The following is a 25869-nucleotide window of genomic DNA, read 5'->3' as shown; positions in this document are numbered from 1 at the left end:
ATAAGTACCGTACAGGTACTCTAACTGCACATTGCTCGCGATGATGCTGCTGTTGAAGAATCCACACGCCCAGGTCGTCACGTGTTGTTCCCAGTGTCCAGTGAGGAGGCAGTGAGGTTTAGCCGCCCGCAATATTTCTTTCTACATAATATTTTTCCCACTATACATTTATTGTATATAAGTTATATTTAACACTTTAGAACAAATTCCTCATTTTACATGAACGATACTTCCAGTTTCTACTTTTGGTTAATGTAGGGCAATACAAAAGGTGGGGGTTGTCGTATTACGAACCATGAACCAAACCCTAGTTTCCCGTTCGCCTTTCAGTTTGCGTTTCACGGATTTTCTGATTACGGCTACTTTCAAGAACGTAACCCTCGCAATAGGCAAGGGTTTGGTGTATTTTTGTTTTAGCATTTACAGGCATTAAAATCTATTTAAAAACTTGCATAAATGCTCTGAAAATGTATTGAGAAAGTTTTGTATAGTTTTGCATGCGTTTTGTGTGTAAGGCTAGATCCGCATTTGCATTAATTCTAGATTTGAAGCTTTCGTGACTGCAAGGATTCATACTCTTTGTTTTTTTCGGTAAAGTCACGTAGGTTAAAAAAGAAAACAAATAAATTCAATCACGACGTTTCGGAGGCAACACAAGCTTCCGTCTTCAGGTAAAACCGTCACAGCAATTTTGCTGTGACGGCATTTGCATTGTTGGTGTAGACTGTAGAGGATTAGAGAGTAGGTGCCCCACAATTAGAATGAATCTCAACAAATTCCATTTTGAGGGAATTATGGTGTTAGTCCAGCTCCGAACGAGTTAAGTTAATATTTTCCATTGGCAAGGAGTTTGCAAGTTTGTCGAAGGTTTATTCTGGCAGCGGGTGGAGCATTCGCCGAGTGAAGAGCACGCTGTGCCGTGAATCCGGTGACTTGAGTTTGATTCCCGGCCATGGCTAAAATTAGTGTCCAATTATGTCTAGAAACGGTGCTAGTTTCCTTTCACCACCCTGATGAAGTCTGGACAAACACTTGCCACGACCAAACACATCCTGGAGAAGACCTTCATGCAGCAGTGGATTGATAAAGAGCTGTGAACCAAATCATCATTGTATTATGCTAGACTATGGACTATCCCATAAGTCTAAATAAGAGTGGACTGTACACAACATTTGTTTACATATTACTTTTAAATAGCAGAACATCTTTTTATTTTCATACATTCTTGGAGATAACTTGAGTACAATGAGCACCCAAATATCTGTATATATTTTTTGTTAAACAACAAGCTCTCTCAGTGGCTGTCTGTGAAACACACAATCGTGCATTTGCAGATTCCATTTCAAAGTTTGTTTTAAATTGCCATGGTGCCGCAAGACCGCTGCCAAACCCTTCCAATTTGTTGTTGGGCACGTTTGTCCCTTTGTGCGTGTGTGTGTGCCTGCAACTTGTCCGCAATTAATCTATTACTGCAGGTCTGCACCTTCGCCATGGGTTTGCCTTGATTCTTGCTTGGAATGTAGCACAGATCAAGCTGCATTTGTTCATGTATGTATGTGTGCTTGAAATCAGTGGTAATGAATCGGGTGTATCTTTAAACTGTTGTGCGAATATTCTGGCACAATGCTCACCATCATCATCAGCTTCAGCCATTAGTAATCCACTGCTGGATGAATGCATCCCTCAGCCATCACCATCTCTTATGGTCCTGCAGTTATTAGTGATCCACCTAGCAGCTGCAAACGAGCTGATTTTATCACTCCCCATCTTTGCGGTGGATGTACTGTCAGGTGTGTTCCGTCCTCTGACTGCCACTCTATCGTTAATGTTGCCCATCGGCCATCAACCCTTCGAGAGACGTGTCCTACCCAAGCCCACTTACTTGTGCGATGTGTATGCATCTCTCCATGCTTCTTTGGACGCTTGAGCTCTTGTTTCAATTTCCTTGTCAATGTTCATGTTTCTGATTCATATCTTAGAGCAGGTGATATTAACTGATTAAAAGTCCTTCCTTAGCCACATCGGTATGCTGCTTTTCATTAAAATACATGAAAATGTAATGATTTAGAGCCATTTGTCAATCCACTGCTGGTTGAAGGTCTCCCCACACCCATACGGATTGTGTAAACATACCTCACAATGCTGTTGAGTGCGGATTGGTGTGATCGTGGTGCCCAGGACTGGTGCAGATGTATCAACAATTGTGTTAACAGTGGCCAAGAACCTATCTCAGGTTATCCGGGTCTTGGCACAGTGCGACAACCGCTGTGCCACCCCACGGCCACTTGCACAGATTCGGAAATAGAAATGCTCTCTTACACTGAGTTACTTCGGTCGTACGGCGGTTGTGCAGCAATGTAAGTTACGTGATAACGCTTTTGTGGCGGCCTCCTGAGAGTCAGGTCTACATCCCTGCAGCGAAATTTCAGGCTCTCGATTGCACATGAGACGATGCCTCCAGGCAGTGGGAGGGCGAGGTCTGGGTGACCCTCAGTTCGGTCGTGCTGTCGGTGTGATGTGGAGCCGGCTACGGGGAGGTGAGGGTGACCAGGGGCCAGTGGTTGCATGGGAATGCATCCAGCGCAGTGAGCCGTAGCCGAGCCTTGAGCCATCCATCCAGCCATCCATCCAGCCATCCAGGCATCCAGCCGGCCGGCCAGCCAGCCAGTAAACCGCACCCCCCCCCCAACCCGTGCTTGTGCCAGCACATCACTTCTGATTACTGTAACCCCGGGCGACTCTTCCGCCGGTCCCCTGCTGTCTTTGGGGGATTTGTTAGATGAGAGGGCAGTGGCCAATGCACACATACTAATAGGCAGTAGAATGGGTGGTAAAAGATACACGGAAGAGTTTATTGTTTAAAAAAAAAACTAGCAAAAATCACGACAATGCAGCTTGTCTGTCTGATGTTTCCAAGGAGGGTTACTCTTTAATGTATTGAAATGACGTGCTTTTTTTTTGCTTATAGCTAGAGCTAGCGTAAGCCTTCAAAGGTGTTTTCATGCATCTCACTATATTCACTCCATTTCTACAAAACATTCACCGATAAGTGTGCCTGTAAGAGCCACGGAGGGGTTTTCTCTATAGAACGAGTGTGGGCATTTGAGGGGGAATGGGAGCCGACAGGCAGTGGCTCTCCCCCCCCACTTGGATCTTGCTGTTCTGTGTCCCCCTGCTACTGATGACTCGTGACAGGTGCACATGCTGCGAGTTCTATCTGATGATAACCCTACCTTCACTAAGCCCGTCCCATGTCCTGACATTCCACTCTCCTTGCCCTACTACTAATTTTTATTTTTGACAATCTTTTTTCTTGTTAAATTTGTGTAAATGTTTTTTGTTATTAAATGATTGCTGTCGCTTCACATTGCGTCATTTTCCCATGGATTATTTTGTATATTTCAATTATTTCCGTGTTTCTTTTATACTATTGAAATGAATGTGTTTCCTTCGACATGTTCCATATTTTATATCACTACGCACCAAGTGATAAATACCAGTTTAATATTTTAGTTTGTTCAAAAGGCAGAGAAAATATGTTGCGCCTTATATGTGTGTTGGCTGAAATAGTTTTCAACACCATTTGGAGTGAAATCGCCCAATGACTCTGGTTTTAGCCAAAATGGCTTTTTTTCTTAGAAAAATTCTGGCAGAAAATAAATAACGCTGTCATATTTCACCAGATCAGACAGAATCATTCACTTTTGAAAGAAAAAAACCCAACTAATTAGCCTCAAAATTTGTAAGTTCAACTTCTCCACGCAATTTTATTTAGAATTCAATGTGGGCAATCACTGCTTGTGGCCACATGGCATCTGTGCTTCTGTTACATTTCTTACTCTGCAATGCCGGGTTTCACAGTGGGGTGATCGGCAAGTGCGGCGAGCAGAAACCACTATGCTCCCGCATGGGAGGGGGGTGCTGATCCTCCACCCGTCAAGGCGACTCTGCCCAAATTGCCATGGCACTAGTACTCCCTGCTGGCCAGTCTCAACGAGCATCTTGTCCTGGCACATTACGGGCACCTTGAGGGGCTGTTGGCAGCCCAGGTACACTTGCTGCTCTTCATCACCAGCTGTGTCCAATCGTTAATTTCTCATCCTCTTGTTTTTGCTACTGCTGCCATTTTTTTACCGTACTTGGCTTTGAAAGTATGCTGCCAAAAAAACGAAAAAGACGCAATGTGATGACACAATTATGGTCATTGATTGCTTTACGATAATCAGTCATCAGTGCAGCTAACTAGGATATTTGATTGAAATGACATCTCTATAAATGCATATAATTAATTCTGCTACCATCACATACAAGTCCAATCTTAAAGGGAAACTTTCCATCTATTTCAATTGTATACTATTACCGTGTATTTTTTATGCTACTTATGATTCCAAAAATATATCTGTGCTATCAAGTAAAGCAGGAAGTTAATGTTTTTCCAGTATTATTGGAACATGGTTCTAACCCCACAAAATGCAAGGTCAAACATCCACCTGGTATCTTTTTGCGCTGTCCGTTTCCTTTCCTGTGTCTGTAGGGCAGCACAACGACGCGCGGATGAACATCGCCATCGCTCTGACGGCCGCACGGTATGGGGCGGCCGTGGCCAATCACACGGAGGTGATGCAACTGCTCAAAATTGCAGACCCAGAGACGGGCAAGGAGAAAATCTGTGGCGCAAGATGCCGCGACAACTTGACTGGTATGGCTCCCCTTGCGAGAATTTCGCCTACGGGCGTACGAGTGGGGAAGGGGTGCTGTTGTGAATCTGCGCCACGAGTGTTACGAACCCAATGACATGACTTTGAATTCAGGACATGGCTAAAATCAGTGCAGAGTATGAAATTCGAACCTGTCCTGGGCCTCCCTTAGGTCGTCTCAATCTTACACAAGTGCCTGGTGCAATGTTCAAACATCAGCACTGTGTGGAAACAAAGGCGTGGTGCTGGCCAGACCTACTCCTTGTGCGACGTGTCGGCCTTGATGGATCACGAAAAGCCACTTTCCCCGTTCGTCTTTAATGCTATATGGGGGTTAGTTGTCTTTTTTTGTGCACGAGCACACAATGTGTGAAATTTCACCCCAATTAACATGAAAATAACATTAGACCATCGCGTTTTCAAATAATGATATGCTAAATGTCCTGTGGTACAGGACAGATTTGCAGTAAATTATGGAAATCCAACATATTTAACGCTTTCATATTTGCCAATTACTTGCGTGAATGCTCTCGCATATTTCTTCTATAAAGACCTTTATTTACACTTTCGACTCCCATTATTTATTCTCATTTGTCACTGCTCATGGCCTTTTTCGGTGACCATTGTCTGTCGGCCGGACGTATATTTGTGCCAACGTGAAGCAAAGCCGTACATCGTGCGGCCGTGTCTAGGTCTAGCACGTGTGTCGTGACCTGGCGTGTTCCAAATGGAATTGGAAGATGTTGGCTTGTGTCCTTTAATGATTTATTTGCTCTATTTGTGGTCGTGTTGTGCGGACATGCTCGGAGGGTTGTGGGTCATGTGTTGGCATCGGAGTTTGCACGCCGATGGGATTGTCTAATTTCATCTTCCTCATTAGCAGCCTCCGTTGTGACTGCTTCTTCCCTTTCCAGTTCAGGTTCAGGTTTAGGTTCAGGTTTAGGTTCTGGTTCTCCACATTCTATTCCTGAAGTATTCTGCTGGGGACTCCTTGACGATGTGGCCAGCGTTGTTGAACCGTCTGCTCAGCAGTCATTGTTGTCGACCCAAGCAGAGTTGCGATGCCAGTGGAAGAGAACAGCAAAGGGTGTTGTTTGATAACCAGCAGAGAAAGTGCATTGAGACAAGTCTTCATTAGCAAGGGCGATCTGGCATGAACCCGAAGAGAATTAAATAATCTCTTGGGGAGATACGTTGTGTACATAGGGTCCTGGAAGTAGAATGCCAGGGGGACGTTTCAGGGGGAAATGCATTACACAATGGTAAACGTCGACACAACTGGGAGTCTATTGCTGCAAATCGTTGGGATTTTAAATCAAGGTAAATGTAATGCATGCGAGTGGAGACTTGCATTTACAGTGGTGAGTGGCGTACCTTAACCCCATATTTTGTACTCATTTAGGTTACAATATAAAATTAATGTTTTAGTCAAAATGGCTATTGGAATTTGAATTCGATACATTTCACTTTCCCTGCTTATATTCAGTATTCATAATGTTGATCATGTTCGGTATGCTGTTATTCGTACTGGATATTCTTTCCAAAACTCGGCAACTGAAGCGCATGTGAGAATGTGTTCAAATGTAATTCTGTCATCCCAAAAAAAAGGAGAGCTGGACAATATTGTAGTCATCACATTCTTTCATTAACAAAACACACACTAAACACTGTAAAAGTAGCGTGATATAGGCGTGCAGTGTTTTCTATGACGGGCTCAATAAATAATAACTGAACACGGCCTGGCAGGTATAATTTGCATGGAGGTATATTAAGAAATTGAAGACCGTCAGGTCTCAGGAGCTCACATCTCTCTCCGACCATGAGTGTATGCCACACTACTCATTACTTAGGCATTGCATTAACGTGCACTGTTATCGACGGTAACCAATCTGCTAGGGCCGCGGGGAAGCCTTTATCTGGGTAGAGGCACGTAGGTGTTGCGTTACAGGCCTGTGACGTATGGTCTGGGTTGTTATTGAGGTGCATCGTGCAATTTTATCCCATACCCTCAATTACTCTAAGTATTTATAAGAAGGGCCCTGCATTGTTTCTCTGCCCACACATTAGATGGCACGATAGCATGGTGTTGGTTATACAGGTGGCTTTGCGTTTGATATTTTTTTGTAAAATGTATGAGAAAGCAAGTGTAAATGTTTGTGTTGCCCATCTCGTGGATGACATCAATTCTTGCCCTCGTCATTGGCATTCAAATATATAAAAGATACTGCTTGGTAATCCGATAATACTCATTGCATGTACGTGACGCGGTGGATTTTTTGGCTGCTTCGTGTGTGGCTCATTTTTCTTCTCACCACTTGTGCTGATGATTTGCTTGCTGTTAATGCCAGGAAACGTAAAATATGCAGAAAGATACACCCACAGAAGCAAGCCACATTAGCACTCGACTGATATTGAGCATTGAGTGCCGTGCTGGCTTCCCTGTCTCAGTCCAGTAACACTCGTGTTCTGCTCACATGGACGAACGGGAGAAATACCCATGTTTGCAATTAGCATTAGTGGAAGCCCAAAACCCCCCTAAATTGTGGACACGAGGAGTTGTGGTTAGTGGGAATGCTCACTTGGGCATGCAAGGAAAAGTTTTGGCAGGAATTTGCCAAAGTCACCATCCAAGGGCAGGCCAGGCAGGTTGGAAAGGCAGAGCCCTATGATGGGTTCAGGTAGGGTCATTCCTGTAGAGGGGGCATATCATAACCCACTACCCGCAGAAGACACATGGTTCATTTCTGTAAGATTCATGCCACTTAACAGATATAAATGTGTATGCTTCCATTTGTATTCGGCATGTTAATTTATTAAATCACCTACCCAGTGATTGATTAAATCGCCACTATTCTCTTTTTACTCTCATTTGTATTGTTTATGATTTTTGTTTCTATTTATTATGTAGTATTATGCATCCCATTATGTTAAATGTAACATATAATTTGCATATCATGGGCTGAAGTCGTAAATCAAATCTCATGCATAAAATTAGATGCATGTATTGTAAGAGTAGGAATTGACTTTAATTGATGAATCAAGCATCATTAATATGCCTAGTTGTGGTCCACGCTGCTTGCCTTGACTTTGTGAATATCAGACCAAACGCTCAATGTTATTCAAGAGGTTCATGGTGATCAGCAATCGCAGGAGGAACTATAGTGTCAGAAATTGGAGTCATTCCCTGTGCACCACGGGCTGTGGCAAGACTGCTCATTGAATTCCAAATTCGTTTAGTGTATAATTTTAACGAGTATTAAGTGGGGTGTGGAAAATACAGTGTCATAATTTTGAACGAGTGATTACTTTTTGCAGTGTTATAATACAAATACAAATTTGCGTGGTATAATATTTTAATTATCAGTAGTCGCGTTAGAATTTTTTGTAAATGTTCTTGTACGTTTTTTTGTTGTTGCAGGAAAGGAATTTGATGTTCGCGCCAAGTGCGTTATCAATGCAACGGGTCCTTTCACAGACATACTGCGCCAGATGGACAACAAAGATACCCCGAAAATTTGTCAGCCAAGTGCTGGTGTCCATATAATAATGCCCGGCTATTACAGGTAAAGGAAAACAAAAATAACCCGAAAATAGTGCGATTTTAAAATAGGGCCAGACCTGTCCTTCTTTTGTCCCTCGATTCAGTTACGTCTGCAGCACTCTTAGCGGACTTGTGAAGGTCGCTGGTTTCCAACAGAGTGCTCGGGCTAACGTTACAGCCTGAAATTCCATCTCAGGGGGACCCGTGTTTGCACAATGTGGCTGCATGCCCATACAGTGCTGCCGAAGTGGAGGCACTTCTATTGTGCATTGGGTGTTCACGGTTATGCTTTTACTTGCCGAATTATTACATCCGGAATATCAATGCATGGCTGCATGCAAATCAAATGTTTATGCGTATGATTAGTGCAATGTTCAATTGGAGCATCGTGCATCCGCTTGATTTGCTAAATATGAGCAGGATTCTAGAAAATAATGCAATTCAAAGGTGATTAATATTGCTTTCATAAATTTGTTATAACATGCACACACATTGTGCTTCTGTTAAGTTTGAATTCTTAAGGACGGAACTCAAATAATTTCACTGCCCAGCCATTAACAATTTTTTTTTTTCTCAGTGGTAAAGTGTAGCTCTGACGTCTGTCCGCGTTGCATCGCGTGTTTTGTTCGGCACGATGTCCGACGTTTCCCTCTACGTGCTGGAAGCTTCTTCTGGAACTGAATGGAGCAGCGCACGTAATAGTACAGCGCCACTACGAAAGTCAACATCGTAGGTGAAACGACGTGAAAACGTTTCCTGGTTACGTCCGTCCGGTGACGAGTGCACCCTTCTCCACGTTTTCCCTGTAGCCCAGATAAGATGGGTCTGCTGGACCCTGCCACCAGCGATGGCCGGGTCATCTTCTTCCTGCCGTGGGAGAGGACGACGGTGGCGGGAACCACCGACACGCCCACTGAAATCACGGACACGCCCTCCCCACGCGAGGAGGACATCCAGTTCATCCTCAACGAAGTCCGGAACTACCTCAGCCCCGACGTGGAAGGTGTGGGGATGGGGGGCAAAGGGACGCCGTTTGTCCTGTGTGATAAGCGAGATGCGTTGAACCGGTGTGCTTTACGTTGAAGATGCTGCCGTGGTGTGTAATGAGTCTGCGCACTGGACTTGCGATCCAGAGGTCGCCGATACGATTCGATCTCCTGGCGTAGATCTGCCAGTACGGCAGTTGATAACAATGGGCAAGTTTCCCCCGACTCTGTCCATCCAACGTAACACCACAATGAGCCGAATGGTAGGTCATGTGTATTGCTGGAAATATTGGGTCATGCTTCTTATTCCAAAATGTATGACCAACGTGGAAGAGTAGGCCAATATTACCCTTGAGAGTGGATTGCTAGCAGTGCTCTACCTTAACCATTGGGAACCCATTGACGTTTCTTATATTTTGCAATGGAGGACTGGAAATTATGGATTAAAAGAATACACTTTTTTTTATCGGGTTTGATTTTAAGACATGGGTTTTTGATTATGACATTGGCGCACAGTGGTTTACATTTGTGAACGGTGGGTTGCGTTTTTGCGATGTAGTTTTCGCAGTGCGACAGGAGCTGTGTGCTTTGGTAACGTCTGCATGCAGTTATTACAGGATTCGATTCATTGGCTCCTCTATGCTTGAATGGCATCAGCGGTGAGCGTGCTGACCATCAGTCTGTTCTTCTGACCGAAATTGTTGCAGCACTCATTTGTGGTGTCTGGTGTCACTGCCATTGATCTTCAGAATGGCCCCAGCCGTCTCGTGAGGGCTGCTTCAGTGATTTTGCTTGTCCGGGCGCTTGTCTTGCAGTTCGTCGAGGAGACGTTTTAGCGGCCTGGAGTGGGATTCGCCCTCTAGTGACAGACCCTAACTCAAAGGACACGCAGTCCATCTCCCGCAACCACGTAGTGCACATCAGCGAGAGTGGCATGGTCACCATTGCCGGTGAGTGTCTGCAAACAAAACAGCCGTGGAATCAACACAGATGCTACAACTTTCCACGAGGGTATTTTGATAATTTTTTTAAGTGCATTATATTGACAAATATCACGGAGTAGCTTTCAGCATTTGTCTTTCAGTCATTTTGTCTTTGCTGAAAAAATATATACCCGTTGCAAATACAAACTACGAACGCTATACTGGGCTTGTTAAGTACATCAGGATTTATGTTAACAATCCGCCGTATAATCGCACCAAAGCATATGCTGCATGTTTAATTCTGTAGTGGATTCTTGTGCAGTGTGTCCTTTGGTGGTAGCGCCAAAGTTGTTGTTTACCACTGCCCCTAGCGGTAGCGGTAGCTAGGGGCAGGGAATCCAACAGGACATTGGCAGTGTTGATTGTTAGCTATTTTATTCTAAATGTTAAAAGTTAACACGGGCACCTATGATTTGGACAATGTTTCTCTGCTTCCTTAATTCTAACGCGTGAAGAGAATTAATTCAATTATCATTCTGATTATTTAATTGCGAGATGAACGTTATACATTCTGTGGTAGAGACACATTGTTATGATATTTCAATATTTGTTTGATTTAATAGCTTCAATTTTACAAATGACCGATGTCAGAATTGATGGAATAACATGCGTTCACCGCAGGAGTAGGAACTGCACTAAACGCACTCCACCTGTTGGGGCTGGCATGGTAGGCCGGCCATCCAGGTCTGTTTTCGTGCAACGCTGTTCACGAAAAAACTTCGTTTAGCGGTTTTTGGAATTTGACCCTGTTGGTTCTCGAGGAGGGTTTTCGCCCCGCTTGGATCACTTGCACCGCAGATGGGCAGTAGTTAATGCATCCGGAATGCACGCAAACTGGCTCGCGCCGCGGCCAGATGGGACGAGAGTCTGGGGGGCATAGGGAACAGATTGCCCGGATTAGGGAATAAAGCGGAGTTAATGAACCCAGCAGTGCACAGAGAGCCGGGGCCTTCCAGCGACTCACACCTCACTCACTGTTTTCCCAAACCCATCCTCAGCAAACTTTGTGCTCGCACTGATCATCACGTGGCATCATTTTGGGTGCTGAATGGCAAAAGGTGCACTAAAAACGCACAGTCATTTCACCAACACATGGCTGTCGTGCACAAATGTACGTGGCGTCTGGAAGGGAACTAAAGTTAATACTGTGCGTGCAAAATGTGAGGCCAAACATTTAACGGTCTTTTTTTTTGCAAACAAATGGTCTGTGCTTTGCAACTACGTTTACGTTATGCAGCAGTTGATAGTCCCTCTTTCTTCTTGACATTTTTATTTTGTCAAAGTTTGTTTGGATATGTTATTTTACATATATATAGAAGGCTGAGACCTACTTTCAATGTGGCACAGTTTAAATATTTAACTTTCATTATTTTGTTTTACTCGTGGTTCATGATAGTACCTCTCTTTGAGTATTCCTTTACATATTCTATTATTCTCATATACAGTATTTACAGTGGATCCATTTGAAGAAACAAGGAACTAACACCTGCATTGGCTTAATTGCCGTTCCCACCAATATGTATTCATAAAAAAACAGCCAATTTGGAAAAATATTTCGACTATTGGGCTTTTATTTAAAAACCATTATAAGTCAGTCGATCGGCAGGTCGCATGTGATGCAATAAAGTGTGGTTACCCACACCTTCCAAGGTGTCCGGCCAGTGTGAAAGAATCAGCCAAATACCCTTTAGAATGGCTCTCCAGAACTCCCTCTGGTGCAGGTCCTTCTCAATCTTCGACATACAGTAATACCCCGATTTACGTCGTTTTGCAGATATGTCGTCACTTTATTAACACCGCTACCTGATTTGTGTCGCCTCAACCCACACTTACGTCACCGACAGCATCATCCGTCCTTCCGTCGCCTCGGCCTTTGCCTCCACCTGCTTCCCAGTGAATCGTTTGATTTACGTCGTTTTGATATTCGCCGTTGCACCTTCCAGGAATCCATCCCCGACCGGCGTAAACAAGAGTATATTACCTATAAGGCTTGGGATGTTTACAGTCGCTGCCCTGAGGGGGGGGGGGTGACCGTCGGTAAAGATGGTATCTCACAAGCCCTGTCCACCCGGGTGAAGGTGGCAAGTGGACGACGTACCGCTCGATGGCGGAGGACACTCTGAACGCGGCGATCGCGGCGCACGGCCTGCGGGCCACGTCGCCGTGCCGCACCGTGGGGCTGCTGCTGGAGGGGGCGCACGGCTGGACCCCCACCCTCTTCATCCGCCTCGTGCAGGACTACGGGCTGGAGAGCGAGGTGGGGCACGCACCGCCACCACCTCCGCGCACAGTCTGTCACGATCGCGCACAACTTTGCTGCTCTCCCTGCTCGGTGTGAAGACATTCACTAAATATGGGGAACAGGGCTCACGCGGCTGATGAGAACGGTACATTCTAAAATGTCTTCAGGAACCAGCTTGTCCCTCGCTTACACCAAATGTTTTGAAAAGTCCCATGATTATCAAAAAGCTATTTTCGAAAAAAGGTGTTTCTGGCTGGATTCCTGGCTGGCGGTCACATGCACGTGCGCGGTGATGATGTCACCACGCACATCTGCTCGATCACATCACCCACATACCACAGCATGGAGTTGGGTTGATGTTCGCGTGGCGCTGACATCACACCTCTCCCGTCTACCGACCCTCCACCACGGCCATGTATCCCACGCATATGTGCGGGATATTAAATTGTACCATCATACTTCATACTATAATAGACAAGTTTTACTGGCTGGCTGGCCATCCATTCGACTGGACAGGAGGACACGTCCAGAGGACGTGCAGGCTGCTCACGGTTTTTAAATGGAAATGTACAATGCATCATTACCCACATTTATTTAAAGCATTTCCTGTTTGAAAGAAAATTGTCAAATTTGGGTTTATAAAAGACGTTTTGTAATTCTTGACTTAAAGCTTTCGTGACTGCAGGAATTCATATTCGCGGTCATCATCAGCCTGATGACGACCGCTTGCATTGCGATGGAAACATTGTAAATTTTTTGTTATTTTCTTTGAACCTATCTACGTGACTTTAACGAAAGACCCAAAGAATATACATTTTGTAATCATCATCAGCCATGGTCAATCCACTGATGGATGAAGGCCCTCCCCAAGCCTGCCATCATCTCTCATGGCCCTACGATGTAATAACCCGCCTAGCACCTGCACACGAGCTAATTTAAAATGTCGAGATCAGTGTTTCTAAAACTCATCATGATCTGTATTATTGTTACATGATATGGTCTAAAGTTAGCTCACTTATTCTTGACTATGTTTGGTGGTGAGATGGGCGGGCACGGGGAAGGGGGTGTGTGGCAGATGATGCGACAGGGCTCATACTGTTCCCTCCTGACAGGATATTAACAGGCTGCTTCAGCATATTCTGCAACTAATGTAAGCAATTAAAACAGCACATCACATGTGCCGTGGGGGTGTCATTCAAATGATGTTTTCATATTTGTGGGTTTACACCACCAGTTGTCAAATAATTCGATATCAATAAAAGGAACCTTTCTGAACCAGATGCTTAACACCTGTGTATATCATGAAAGAATGAGGCCTAACTGTTGAATCAAAATTAGTGGACCTTTTCATATTTTCGACAGAAAAGAAGTACCTCAATCTGGAACGATTCCTCATCATCCTATTCAAAATAGGGAGATAAAACTAATTTGCAGAATTAGCCTCTCATCACACACATATGCTATTAATGTGTGGCAGTGAGATGGATCGAGGCATCATGGAACCCTGTGGAGTGGCAAGTATAATGTTAGTCACTCGTCCAACAGTGGAGAGAACACGGCTGCTAGCACTGATGATGTTTCACTTTGACGATCCCAGGTGTGAGTTAATGCACAGGGTGCACACATGTACATTGAATTTACCCCTGCAGAAAAAAAAACTCGCATAACATGGGCATTGATATCAGATCTTATCCCTCTGGGGTTATTAAAATGAGTGCCACTTTGTGCAAAGTCAGTCTCGGTCATCCTTTTGGAACCACTTTGCCTTCCACCTCCCCTCCCCACCCCGACTATGCTAATGTACCTCCGGTATGTGAGCAGAGAGGATTTGCCATCCCATTGCTTATTTGAGCATAGAACACTTCTCTGTTTTGTGTGTAATATTGTCACCAGCAAACTAGACACATAGAGTCTCCTATAACGCGTGGTGTTGTTTGTAACGCGAATTTTGACATAACGCGATGAATATATAAGGGAACACATTTTTTCTAACGCGGACGCGAATTGGATGTTACGTTATTCAGTGAACGGAACAACGTCGTGCGAGTAGGAATAAGTGCTCGTACGACTGCCTTGGCGTAGCATCACAAGGCGGGATGCTGCTGGATGCTTCTAGATTGCTACACACGCTCCTCAAGTCTTTGTTCGGCCCGCATACACATCTCGCGTGTTATCGCGGACTTTGCTTTACCCTATATTATTTATTATAACTCGATTTTTTTCATGACGCGGTATTCTTCAGGATCGCAACTTCCGTGTTTTAGGAGAACATGCTGTGCTAAGAGTGATCGGTCGAATGTCCATTGTGCGAAAGAAAATTACGCAAGCGACTACGCTTACATTTATCAGGCTTATTAAGTGAATAATTAAATTGGCATGCTTCTGTGCACACGCATCGCCTACTGCGCTGAGACAGTGAACTCGCCTCACTTGGTAACCTGGTTTAATTGAAGCCACGGTAGCTGGGCCCAACTCTCTAACACAGGCATCATCATCCCCCCTGGGCCACCCGGTCACCTCCCCTAGATGTTCGTTTTAAAAAAAGGATTTCCCCCCTCGTGGATGCACACGTGTGCCGCCCGGTTGGGTTCGGTTTGCCAGTATAATCCATCCCTTCTGGTGCTCGTCTTTCTGTTGCTGGACATCTCTTTGAGGCTCCGTTCTCTCATAACTTGATATGTCCTCAGAGGCTGTCCTTCAGCTTGAGATAAGATGAAAGTACGGAGTCATGGGACCAGACGGTGTGGAAGCTTTAAGAGGGTCGTTTACCTACTGCAGGCTGCTGCGACGGTGGCATGTGTCATATTGAACTCAAACGGCATGCAGCATAGAAATGGGAGGGGGGGCATATTTGCTCAGATGTGTGGGTCACCTCTTGCGTTCGGCACCGTAAAACTTTTCGACGTGACTCCGTATTATCAGCTGTTGACAATGAGCTTTTGCCGGCACGTGTTGTTGGCTAATTTTAACAACTTCACAATGCTTGGACGATGTCACCGAGAGCTTTGCCAGCTCTTGGCAGGGTGTTGAATGTGTTCGTTGGGGAGATATCCAGCCCGTCGTCTGCGTCAGCCCTGACGTTAGTGGTGCTCTTCAAAGGAAAGCACCTTTGTTTTATCACTGCTGAGAAATCTTGAGATGAGAAACGATTTTGAAGTTCCTGGCAGATCAACACAAGTTAGCTCCTGACACAAAAGAAGCTGTGTGGAGCTTGCGTTGACACGGACCGAGGCTTGGTTTCGGTTCAACAAGCCAAGTTTTAATGGACTTGATTGTGGTAATGACCTGGGAGGTAGGGTGATGGCTTGCTGCAAGGATTTGCTTATGTGTTACGTGGCTCAGTTTTAAGCGAGTATCACAGACGTGGCATTGATCGTATAGAATCTCTGAATGCGTTGCAGAGTTGATATTGGCATTGGAGCGTAACAACGACGATTTATTGTAATGACTGTCGCTGATATTCTTTGTTGCTTTTTTCTCTGCAAAAGTGGGACTCTTCCATATCCGCTGAGCGCATGTGCCGTCATAGTTACACACGTGAACCAAGTTGCATGTGCTGTGTCTTCACTAGTAAACATTTGCCGTTGAATGCATCAAACCGCACTCATGTTCCGCCAGAAGGTTAAATGTATAACACTTAATTTGCAGACATTTAATGAATTTTGTTTACGTTTTAACATATCGCTTCATTTCTCTGCAGCTCTAAAACGGGCTCATATTTTACAGCACTGTTAACCAGATTTAGATTTTATAGATGACAGACGTAACAAATTTGCGCTTCTAATAATGGTTCCGCTGCTAAACACAGCATCTGTCAGTCAGACATGTTAATCACTTGCAATTTTAGCATATGTTCATGTACAGTAGAGTTGGACCTGATTTGGGCTCATTTCAAATCGTGATTTCAAGTCGCTTTTTTGCACACACGTGGTACACTGTTTTGTTTTAAAGCATCTAGACCCATCCGTCTACTCGCATGTTAAAATATGTTTATGTGGAATTAAATCATTGCATGAATCATTGTCAAACAAAAAATAAAATGCAAAAGCCCCTTAAAGAATGCCATTAAGTATGGGATTATGGTTGCATCGCTGGTGCACTGTATTTATGATGCTATAATTGCATTTATTTCGTAATGGTTTTCATGGCGCACGCAATTAGTGTAGCGTTTTAATTGCACTGCCGCCAAAGGTACAGCGTACATAAAGAGAGTGATGATTGAACACACGGAGACAACAATCTCGTGGCTTATACGCAGTGTGCGACAATACAAGTACTTTCCCTCCCCTGTTTCGTAAATGATAAAATTAGCACAGCAACCATCGATAATATGTGAATATGAAACACAGCTCCTATAAATAATGTCGCGCTCCAAAAATACCTTGTCGAGTTAGAGCATCTCCCGAGCTGCGCTCTGTCACGTGCGTATATTTATAGGCATGTGACTTGTGACTCCCTGCACGAGACCAGTCGCCACGAAGCCCCTTCTCAACTCCGCCTCTGAAGCCAGCACACAGTCGACCGCTATGGTTATCCGACCGGCGGTGCCTTAGCATCAGTTGCCAATCACGCCACCCAGGCCACGTGGTGCATACGTGTACATTCCTGGGGAAACTCGTGCGCCCGGGCGTGCTCTCCCCACACCGCTATGTTTATCGCCCATGGTTGCCCTTCTCCTCGCCTGACATTGATACGCTCGGGGTTGCCCAGCTCTGACGTACCCGGGTCTTGTGATTGCTCTCCGCCTATGTGATTTGGAAGGGAACACTCAAGAGGGGAGAGTAGTATTAATAACACTGTTCAGCCTTTGTCCGCTGAGTGCGAACGACCTCCATGCAGAGGGGAGCGTGCGCCGTGATTTTTTTCCCCGAGTCTTAATTCTTTTTTGCAAAACCCCATCAAAATTTAATTGACGAGATTGGATCTTTAACAGACATCGTCAGCTCGCCGTGCGAACAACAACACCTTTTGCGCCGGGCGTTGGCCGAGACCGGACGATGACGCGTCCTGCCTCTGGCTCGTGTGCAGGTGGCAATGCACCTGGCCTCCAGCTATGGGGACAAAGCTTTTCAAATCGCCAAGATGGCAAAGGTGACCGGGAAGCGGTGGCCCATCGTCGGCAAGAGGCTCGTCTCGGAGTTCCCGTACATCGAGGCTGAGGTATTGTGTTCTGTCTCCTTTGCAAGGGAGACTTGGTCTCACAGGGCACTCACCTGTGTATGTACAAGTTGATGTGTTCATGATTGTATGTATGTGTGGTCACAAATGGCTGCTTAACATTTTAGGAAGCATTTCGTGTTTTTTTTACTCTCAAATTAATGAAATATAAACTTTGGGTTTTCAATACAAGAATGTAATGTTTCGTTTTCAGCCTGAAAAGGCTTTGAAGTGTTTTTTTTAAATGCGCGCCTGTGGCCAAATCACGCAGAACGCACCCAATCTTGAAAAATCCCAAAAGCTAAGCAGGTTTGAGTTTGGATAGCGCATGGATGGGTGACCATCCTGCACAAACAGGTTATCATATAGGGGTTTTGTGGTGAGTAGTAGAGGGTATTGAAGAAAAATAAACATATTACTGTACTTCTATGCTTTCATGGCTATGTTGCCTGCCTTCACCAAACAGCCCTGACCACCATAATGATAGCATGGCCATATAACCCTTGTGACCAGCACAGACCCGTGGATTGACAAAAGCCTGTACGCGTATTTTGCTTTATCCACATTGAATTTCAATTGCTCAAAATATTTTTTATTAAAATCCAATGGCAATGGGCCTCTGTCTCTTAATGTATCATTCCATACGATTAAGTGACATAAACACCGATATCAAAGGGTGAACTAGCTATCTTTCCAGCCATTCAATTGACTTACTATTGTTGCAAATGTAACATTAAATGTCGACTACATTTTAATTTCATTATCTGGCTATGTGACACAGTGGTAAAGTACAAGTCTTACAATTGGAAGGTTGTGAATTTTAATCACATGTAAGAGTTGAATCAGTTGATATTTTGTCTGGGGTCATGTAATGACTGCCATTTTGGGGGAAATTAACAAGTAGTTGTCCTCTCGATCTCAGACGCTAAGCAAGTTGTCGCATGGTTACTATTTGGATGGGTGACCACTATGGTTTACCAGATGTAGGCATGGGGAGTGTGTGGTGACTCAGAGGTGGCAGTGTTGAGTGTCACCCTCTTGGGTGTTGGGGTTTTCTCCGGTTTCCTCCCCACACAAAGTCGAGCACTCATTAACAGAATTAGCCGAGCATCCCAATCCAAGACTCCCCTGAAAAGACGTCTCTCGAGATTTGGTGAGGCTTTTCTGGGTACATGAATGTATGTTTAGATTCTTTCGCACGTTAGCCAACCGTGCTAATCGGAGGTGCGAATGAAATAGGATCAGACTCGTTCCCTGCCTTATCAGTGTGGCATTTCCACCACTGGCCAAGGACAAGCAACGGCAATGAGTACCGCCCCGACGCTTGTATGGGTATGTGGACGCACGTTGATAATTTTTAATTCCCGTAAAGACAAGTAAAATCTTCTAAGTGTCGTACATTGGAAGATGAGTAAATAAGAAGACGCAGACATTTCATGGCCCAGCTCGAACTCGCGAGGAAAGCCACCAGTTCCTGAACAAGCTCCCACCAGCACATGGAGCAAAACATCGACAATAATGCCGAACAACACGCGGCACAACCTGAAAACACATCGCAGAGTAAGACACAAACCAGTATAAACATATTCCTGGTGTCGTGTTAGCATGGGAGGGGGGGGGGGTGGGCGTGCGGTGCTGTTGTGCTCGTTCTGTAATGTGTGAAGTCGGAGAGGACGCTCACACGAGTTTTCCCCACGTGACGCCCGGGCAGGTGAAGTTCGCCATCCAGGAGTACGCGTGCACGGCCACGGACGTGATCGCACGCCGCACGCGCCTGGCCTTCCTCAACGTGCAGGCGGCGGACGAGGCCCTGCCGCGCGTCATCGAGATCATGGGCAAGGAGCTGAACTGGAGCGAAAAGCGCAAGCAGGTGGGAGGAGGGGATGGGAGGGAGGGTGGGGTGGGGTGGCGGGAGGACCCCCCGGGGGGTTGGGAGGTCCAGTGCAGAGGGCATCCGCGCAGCCTTTTAGCCCATCCATCTATTAGCGTGCCACTGTTCTTACTTAATTACAGTAATATGTTGCATAGCTGACTCACTGGGAGGACTGAGATGTATGAAAATATGTGAAAAGATCACGTGAACACCTATCGAAAGTGGCAGTTTTACACCATTGTGTACACGTAGGTTAGTGAACAAGGATAAAGCGTCGAGATTGTGGGCAAGGAGCTTGACTGTGCTTTAGAAGTGAGCGAATATGTAATGCAAGAAGAGGGACACATGACTGTGATTGGAAAGGACGGATTGGTAATAAATATCTTTAAACAATGGCAGTCACACCTTGCACAAAACCACCCTCGGTTGTGGGTGGGTAATTGATCAGGGCAGATCATTATTGATGGTCGGATATGTGATGATGTACTTGCTTACCTTTCCTATACGTTGCACTCCTATCGTTTTTTTTGTTATATTGTTGCTGTTACTCTGTTCCCTGTCTACTGAACATCTGTGAAAAAGAGCTTTATAGCTCATCGGATTTCTCGAGGATAAATCTCTGTTCAGATTTTGATGCTGCTGTTATTCTTCCTTCATTTGAATTTCAGGAGGAGCTTGAAACTGCCAAGACGTTTCTCTACACTGAGATGGGTTACAAGGCACGCTGGGAGCAACTGACAGACACCTCCGAAATAAACCTCAACCCAGCCGAAATCGACCGGTAATGCGCTTTATCGTTTTTTAATTAATTTGTACGCTTATAATTTTCCACCACTGCTATTTTTTAAATATGTTTTGTTATTCGTTTTATTTTGCTGCCATTGCTTGCGTTTACCAAATTGTATTTTCATATTTGCTTTGTGATGCGTTCAGATACAAGAAAAGATTTTTAAAGTTTGACAAAGAAAATAAGGGCTTCATCACCACCGTAGATTTGCAGGCAGTTCTGGAAGTAAGTGCACCCTGTGCTGTTGTCCCACATTGCATCTTCCTTGTCCGATTGTGGTGGCATTTGCTTCTTAACCACAGGCATGCATCAGCGTCACACGTTTATACCGGGTACACAAGAACGGTAACTTAAGCTTCACTCCTGAAAACGTTTTCTTGGCCAAAATTGTGAACATCCACATCATAGAAATGGTGTGTAAATTATTTCTCTAGTGTTGAGCTTTAATTATACGCTCTGCAAATAACCAAATTGTAGACACGGCTGAGCATTTCTGTCAAATCTCTTTGCCTTAATATCGCCAGTTCATTTGTCCCTTTTAATCTCCACAATTCTTTTGTCCTGCATAATCAGAGGCAGATTAGAGTTTGCTTCATAGGCTTGGTTATTACATGTGTATTCTCATAATAGCAACATGGCCACACAGGATACTTTAACACAATGTGTAAGATATATTACATCGAAATACATTATCTCAAGATGCTGCACAGTTATAGAAGGAGAAGAAGCATTTATGGTGAATATAATTGCTTCCCATAATTATGTATGGGGCGTTGTTACGATCGGCACGTTTGAAGAAAGAAGTGAGTCGAGTGAGTTGTGAACCAAAGGTTGTGCGGTGTTCTAATATGCAGCAGAAGTTGTATGGTGTATTGTGTAACATGCTGAATGAAATATCTCTCTCTCCTATCACGGAGTAGTTTTCTCCCCTCTTTCACATCACACATTCACTGCATAGTGGCTCTGGGGAGCTGCTCGCTGTCTGGATGTGGATATTTCCGTGAATGTAACATTCTTGTTCGCGTTGAATTTCACTCCACAAACTGCATTTTTGTCTTTATCCTTTATCTGAACAATGGCTGAAGACATTTGTAACGGGAATTTTTTTTAAAATTATAATTATTTACTTCAATTATCTGTGTTGCGGATGAAATTTGATACACTTTGTAATCGACTGGCCTGTGTTTGATTACCTTTCCTTTTGTTGCGATGATAATCGCAGCAATTTAGCCAATATTTTTAGGTTAATTTTTTTTTTACACATCCAGAATCTGCATAAAACAAAAGTCTCCAATGAGTTTTGTGTTGAGATGTAGAGGTCTGCAGAAGTGCTTGTTAGAGTTGTCACTCAAGGCAGAGAGAGAGCTTAAGTGTTCTCATTGCCATCTTCAGAGTGCCGGTGACCAGATTGATGAAAACACACTGCACGATATATTGAACGAAGTGGATCTGAACAAGAATGGGCAAGTGGAGCTGAATGAGTTCCTTCAGGTGAGCGATTGCCCCTTATTAACCCACCAACGGCCAAAGGTTAAAGTAAAAAATAAATCATAGTTCCCTACCCCGTTGTATGCATCGTGCATGGAATCCAGTGCAAACCAATTTCTCTTATGCAAGGAAAACCTGGATACTATTCAGGTTCTCATATGTAAAATAAAAACAATAAAAAAATCTGTTTTTGCATTTACCAAAAATTAACACGTGTGCTTATGCATTTTATGAATGTCATTCAATAGATCGTAATATTCCCATCATCAAAAATATGAAGTCGAATGACAATGGGATGTATTTCTAAATCAAATACAAGAAATCCGCTTAACATTTTAATTATGATATTGTCATGAAATGAGCATTGCATTCACAACTCCCTAATGTGAATATTTTTTTGAATTAAATTCTACTCGTCTATGTGCAGTAATTACCTACAAATCGCACATACCATACACGCTCAGTAATACTGATGGCCATACTCTTAGGTTTTTTCGGTAAAGTCACATAGGTAAAAAATAAAAAATAAATTTTAAATTCATAAAAGTAAAATAAAAATCACAACGTTTCGGAGGCAACACAAGCTTCCGTCTTCAGGTGGAACCGTCACAGCAAGCGTGCTGTGACCTCCGAAACGTCGTGATTTTTATTTTACTTTTATTAATTAAAATGTAATATTTTATTTTTTGCCTACGTGACTTTACAGATAAAACCTAAGAGTATGAATCCTTGCAGTCACGAAAGCTTCAAATCTATGCTGATGGCCATTAGTAGCCCTGTACCTCTTTAATAGCTCTCTGTGTCCCTCCCCGCCCCGACTGTACAGCTGATGAGTGCGGTCAAGATGGGCTCGGTATCGGAGAGCAGGTTGGCCACTCTGATGAAGCTGGCAGAGAATTTCTCGGGAGCAGAACAGCAGCACAAGCCGCAGAGAGAAGCCATCCCCGTGGCCCGGAGCGGAGGTGGACTCTAGTCTGTGTCATCACCACAATTTTCTTCTGAGTCTCTCAAATTGCGCACACACCGACTATAAGGCAGCTTTACTTGACGATGAAATTGGCATATGCAGTGCCTCTTTGCAGTCCCCGTTCGCTCTGGTGACCAATTTAGTAGCATTGTCGCATCTGCTGCAATGGGCCTTTCTTTAGTGCTCATTGTTTGCATGGCCAACGCCAGACGTGGTGCCAAAATTGTTCATATGTTGACAGTGCCATAAGAATATCTTCGTGTGCATGTGTGTGATGCATGTACGTTATCAGAAGATCATTGGTTACACTGCGCAGTTTTCTTTGCGGACATTGGTTCACTTTCATCTGATGGTTTCAAGCTGTGGCTATTGAGGTTTATTTGCATGAAGGTACAAAGTCTTAAACTCTTTGCTTGGAATATTTCATTTTGCTTAAAGTAGTTTATGTTTTTGTTTTTATGATATTTTAGGGTTGGGTATCTATTCATCTCAATGTAATAATATATTGATATAGAGTTGCCAGATTATATGCAATTTCAATTGCTCATTCATACATTTCACGTGCCATAGCAACAAAACGCACAAGAGAATGCCTGAACAAATGAATATATTTCCATTGATTGTTTTTCATTTATGATTTTATAACTTTTCTAAGCACTGCATAACTTGATTTATGATTGATTAGGACTGAGTGCTGAATGCATGATTGTCTGCTGTAATGCTTTTGAGGCTCACTTTTGCTTCTATTACATTCACCGAGTGCATTTCTTTCATCCAAATATGTCCACGTCTCTCGTCTGTAGTGCACGACGTGAGAACAGTTGAGCATGGAAATACGATCAACCCATTTGTATTGCAGGCAAACCACTCGTAGAGAGCCGTTTTGATCTCACGTCAGTCTTCGTGTTGTGTTTGCTTTAGCCAGAGGAATCATTCTGCTTCACTTGGCTGAGAATCCGCTCTTTGTAAAATAAGTGAATGCAGTCTGGTGAGATAAGACGTGAACTGTGGTGTGGCACAACGTGCCTGACATCCAGCTTCAGCACAGGTGGGTTCCAGCTTAAGGAGCGAAGGATTTGGATGGCTTGGCAGAATCCTGCTCCTGATTGAGCGCTCAGGATGTTGCGTGAACATACAGTGACGCGCGAGTGCATGGTGTCTGCAGCACTACGCCAGCTATTGCTCAAGGAAAATACACTGGGTGAGAGGGTCTCGGCTACTGCTACATTCATCGCTGATTTTTTGCATGAAACTAATTTTGCGCTGTATTTCAGCCGAATTATCTACTGTATGCAGTTGGTTTTGTTATTGTTCTAAAATAAAACAAGCATTTCCATGCTGTGTCTTATAGCTGCACAATTTGTTGCATGTATAATTACGGATACAATTTCCTTATGACATTAACTTATTTTGGCTAAGAAATGCCTAAACTGATTTTGGAACTGAAAACAAGTGTTATTTGTTACCTATCTACGTGGCTTTACCGAAAGACCCAAAGAATATATTTAAATAAAATTATATTTCAGTGTTAGGCTAGGTAAAATAATCTGATATTTTAGTGGGCTCGTCTCCATCTGTTTCATCTATATGGAAGGGTTTCCCCCTCACATCTGGAGTTTCTGTCGGTGCACTGGTTTCTGTACACGTACACACTCGGCTGAAAACACATATCAAGGACTAAAGCTTGGTCGATTGTTGGTGCCGGTTAACCACGTTGCTGCCTTACTGCTTGTCTATGGTTTCTCACGCCTCTGAGTAATTCTTTGAGAGTGAGCCAATACTGTGCGTGTTACAAGATTCACTTATTATTATGAACTTCACACAGTGCAGGTCGGCGATATCAGATGTTATTACAACTGCCATCACACTTCTCATGAAGAGTAGATTAAAACGTCACCTGTTGCACGCGCCCAGAAATATGTACAACATGCACGGGCTTCCCTGAGACACAACAGCCCCATCACGTGACATCGGAAAAAACTACCCTCTGCAATGCTTCGATTGTTGGGCCTCTACGCCCTTCGACACCAGTCTGGATCAAAACAGGGCCAGTGTGCTCATGGGGCCATCTGTCTGATAACACCTGGATGGACTATGCCCCTGGGTGCTGTCGAAGACACTTTGGCAAGGGAAGGCATTTCGGTCACCAAAGTAGGATGACAGACTGGGCAAAGCAGTTTTAAAGGTAGGAACAACAGTTCCACACTGCCCACCAGGGATTATTTGTCTGTCGTGCATAGCCCCTCCCAAACATGTACGCTCCCGGATTGTTTGAAGTGCGTCACGTGACCGCGAACTTTGTGTCGTGCACGAATGCGCTGTCCAACCAAGTTCCTACCTGCCCACTCCGAAGGAACGTGTTTATTGTCTCGAGATGGTGGGCGAATAAAGACCTACCTGGTAGCTCATCACAAGGCCGTCTTGGTAGAGATGGTGTCTTGGGTGTGTTTGCACATGAGGGGACTAAAGTGGTGTCTGTTCGACCAGTTATCAGTCAGTAGCTCCCCACTGCTCACAGGCGAAAAGCCTCCTTCCAATTTCCTCCAATCCGATTCTGAGTCTTGTTCACCAGTGGCCTCTAAATTCTTTGATATAATCTCATGTCTTACTCTGCTTCTTTTGCTCCATCTTGATATCCGCTCCATAGCTTTGTTCATCTCTCGTTGTTCTCAAGATGTCACCTGCCTGTTTTTACTTTATTTTGCGTTAACAAGGGCATCATGACCCCTAGTTTTTTTCCTTCATTACTTTGTTAACTTATCTCTGACTTCTAAAAAGCTTATTTTTCCAAACATTTAGAAAAAATTGATACATTAGACAATGTATCAGGTGGCCATGGGAGACGGTGGTTGGTGTCGTGGATGCGTATTTCAAAAGGAAACCCTTAATCTTTTTCTGAGAATAGGTGTGGATAGAAATGGATGCAGGTCTTTTCAGTTTAGTAGGCCCATTGTGAATGGGTTGTGCTTCAAGGCCAGTGATTCCAAGCAGAGGACAGCTCATGCATCAATATGCTGGAGCACAGCTCCATCATGTTGGTTTTACAATAGTTGGCCACGCAGTGATGGTAGGAAATTATGTTTTTGTCCAGTATGTCAGTATGGCCGTAGTGGTGGTGACTGGTGGGTGGTGAGCCACGACGTTCGAT

The 25869-nt window shown here is 44.2% G+C and overlaps 1 protein-coding gene across 7 annotated transcripts in view; it reads left to right on the top strand.

Moving 5' to 3' along the window:
• The window catches only part of LOC144727809 (glycerol-3-phosphate dehydrogenase, mitochondrial-like), a 76674-nt gene extending 52615 nt beyond the window's left edge, over positions 1–24059 (top strand). For all 7 annotated transcript variants that reach the window (XM_078606924.1, XM_078606934.1, XM_078606943.1 and 4 more), the window contains 11 exons: positions 4535–4699; positions 8116–8260; positions 9048–9241; positions 10040–10174; positions 12286–12464; positions 17478–17609; positions 19318–19476; positions 20148–20260; positions 20413–20491; positions 21659–21757; positions 22581–24059. In XM_078606924.1, the coding sequence (XP_078463050.1) occupies positions 4535–4699; positions 8116–8260; positions 9048–9241; positions 10040–10174; positions 12286–12464; positions 17478–17609; positions 19318–19476; positions 20148–20260; positions 20413–20491; positions 21659–21757; positions 22581–22727 (1547 nt within the window). In that variant the 3' untranslated portion in view covers positions 22728–24059. The remainder of the gene's footprint in view (positions 1–4534; positions 4700–8115; positions 8261–9047; positions 9242–10039; positions 10175–12285; positions 12465–17477; positions 17610–19317; positions 19477–20147; positions 20261–20412; positions 20492–21658; positions 21758–22580) is intronic.
• The last annotated feature ends 1810 nt before the right edge of the window (positions 24060–25869 follow it).

The sequence above is a fragment of the Lampetra planeri genome, chromosome 2 (genome assembly GCF_965212315.1).
Source record: "Lampetra planeri chromosome 2, kcLamPlan1.2.h2, whole genome shotgun sequence".
Taxonomy (NCBI): Eukaryota; Metazoa; Chordata; class Hyperoartia; order Petromyzontiformes; family Petromyzontidae; genus Lampetra; species Lampetra planeri.
Note: the sequence above shows the minus strand (reverse complement) of the source record. Positions and strands in the feature narration are given on the sequence as shown.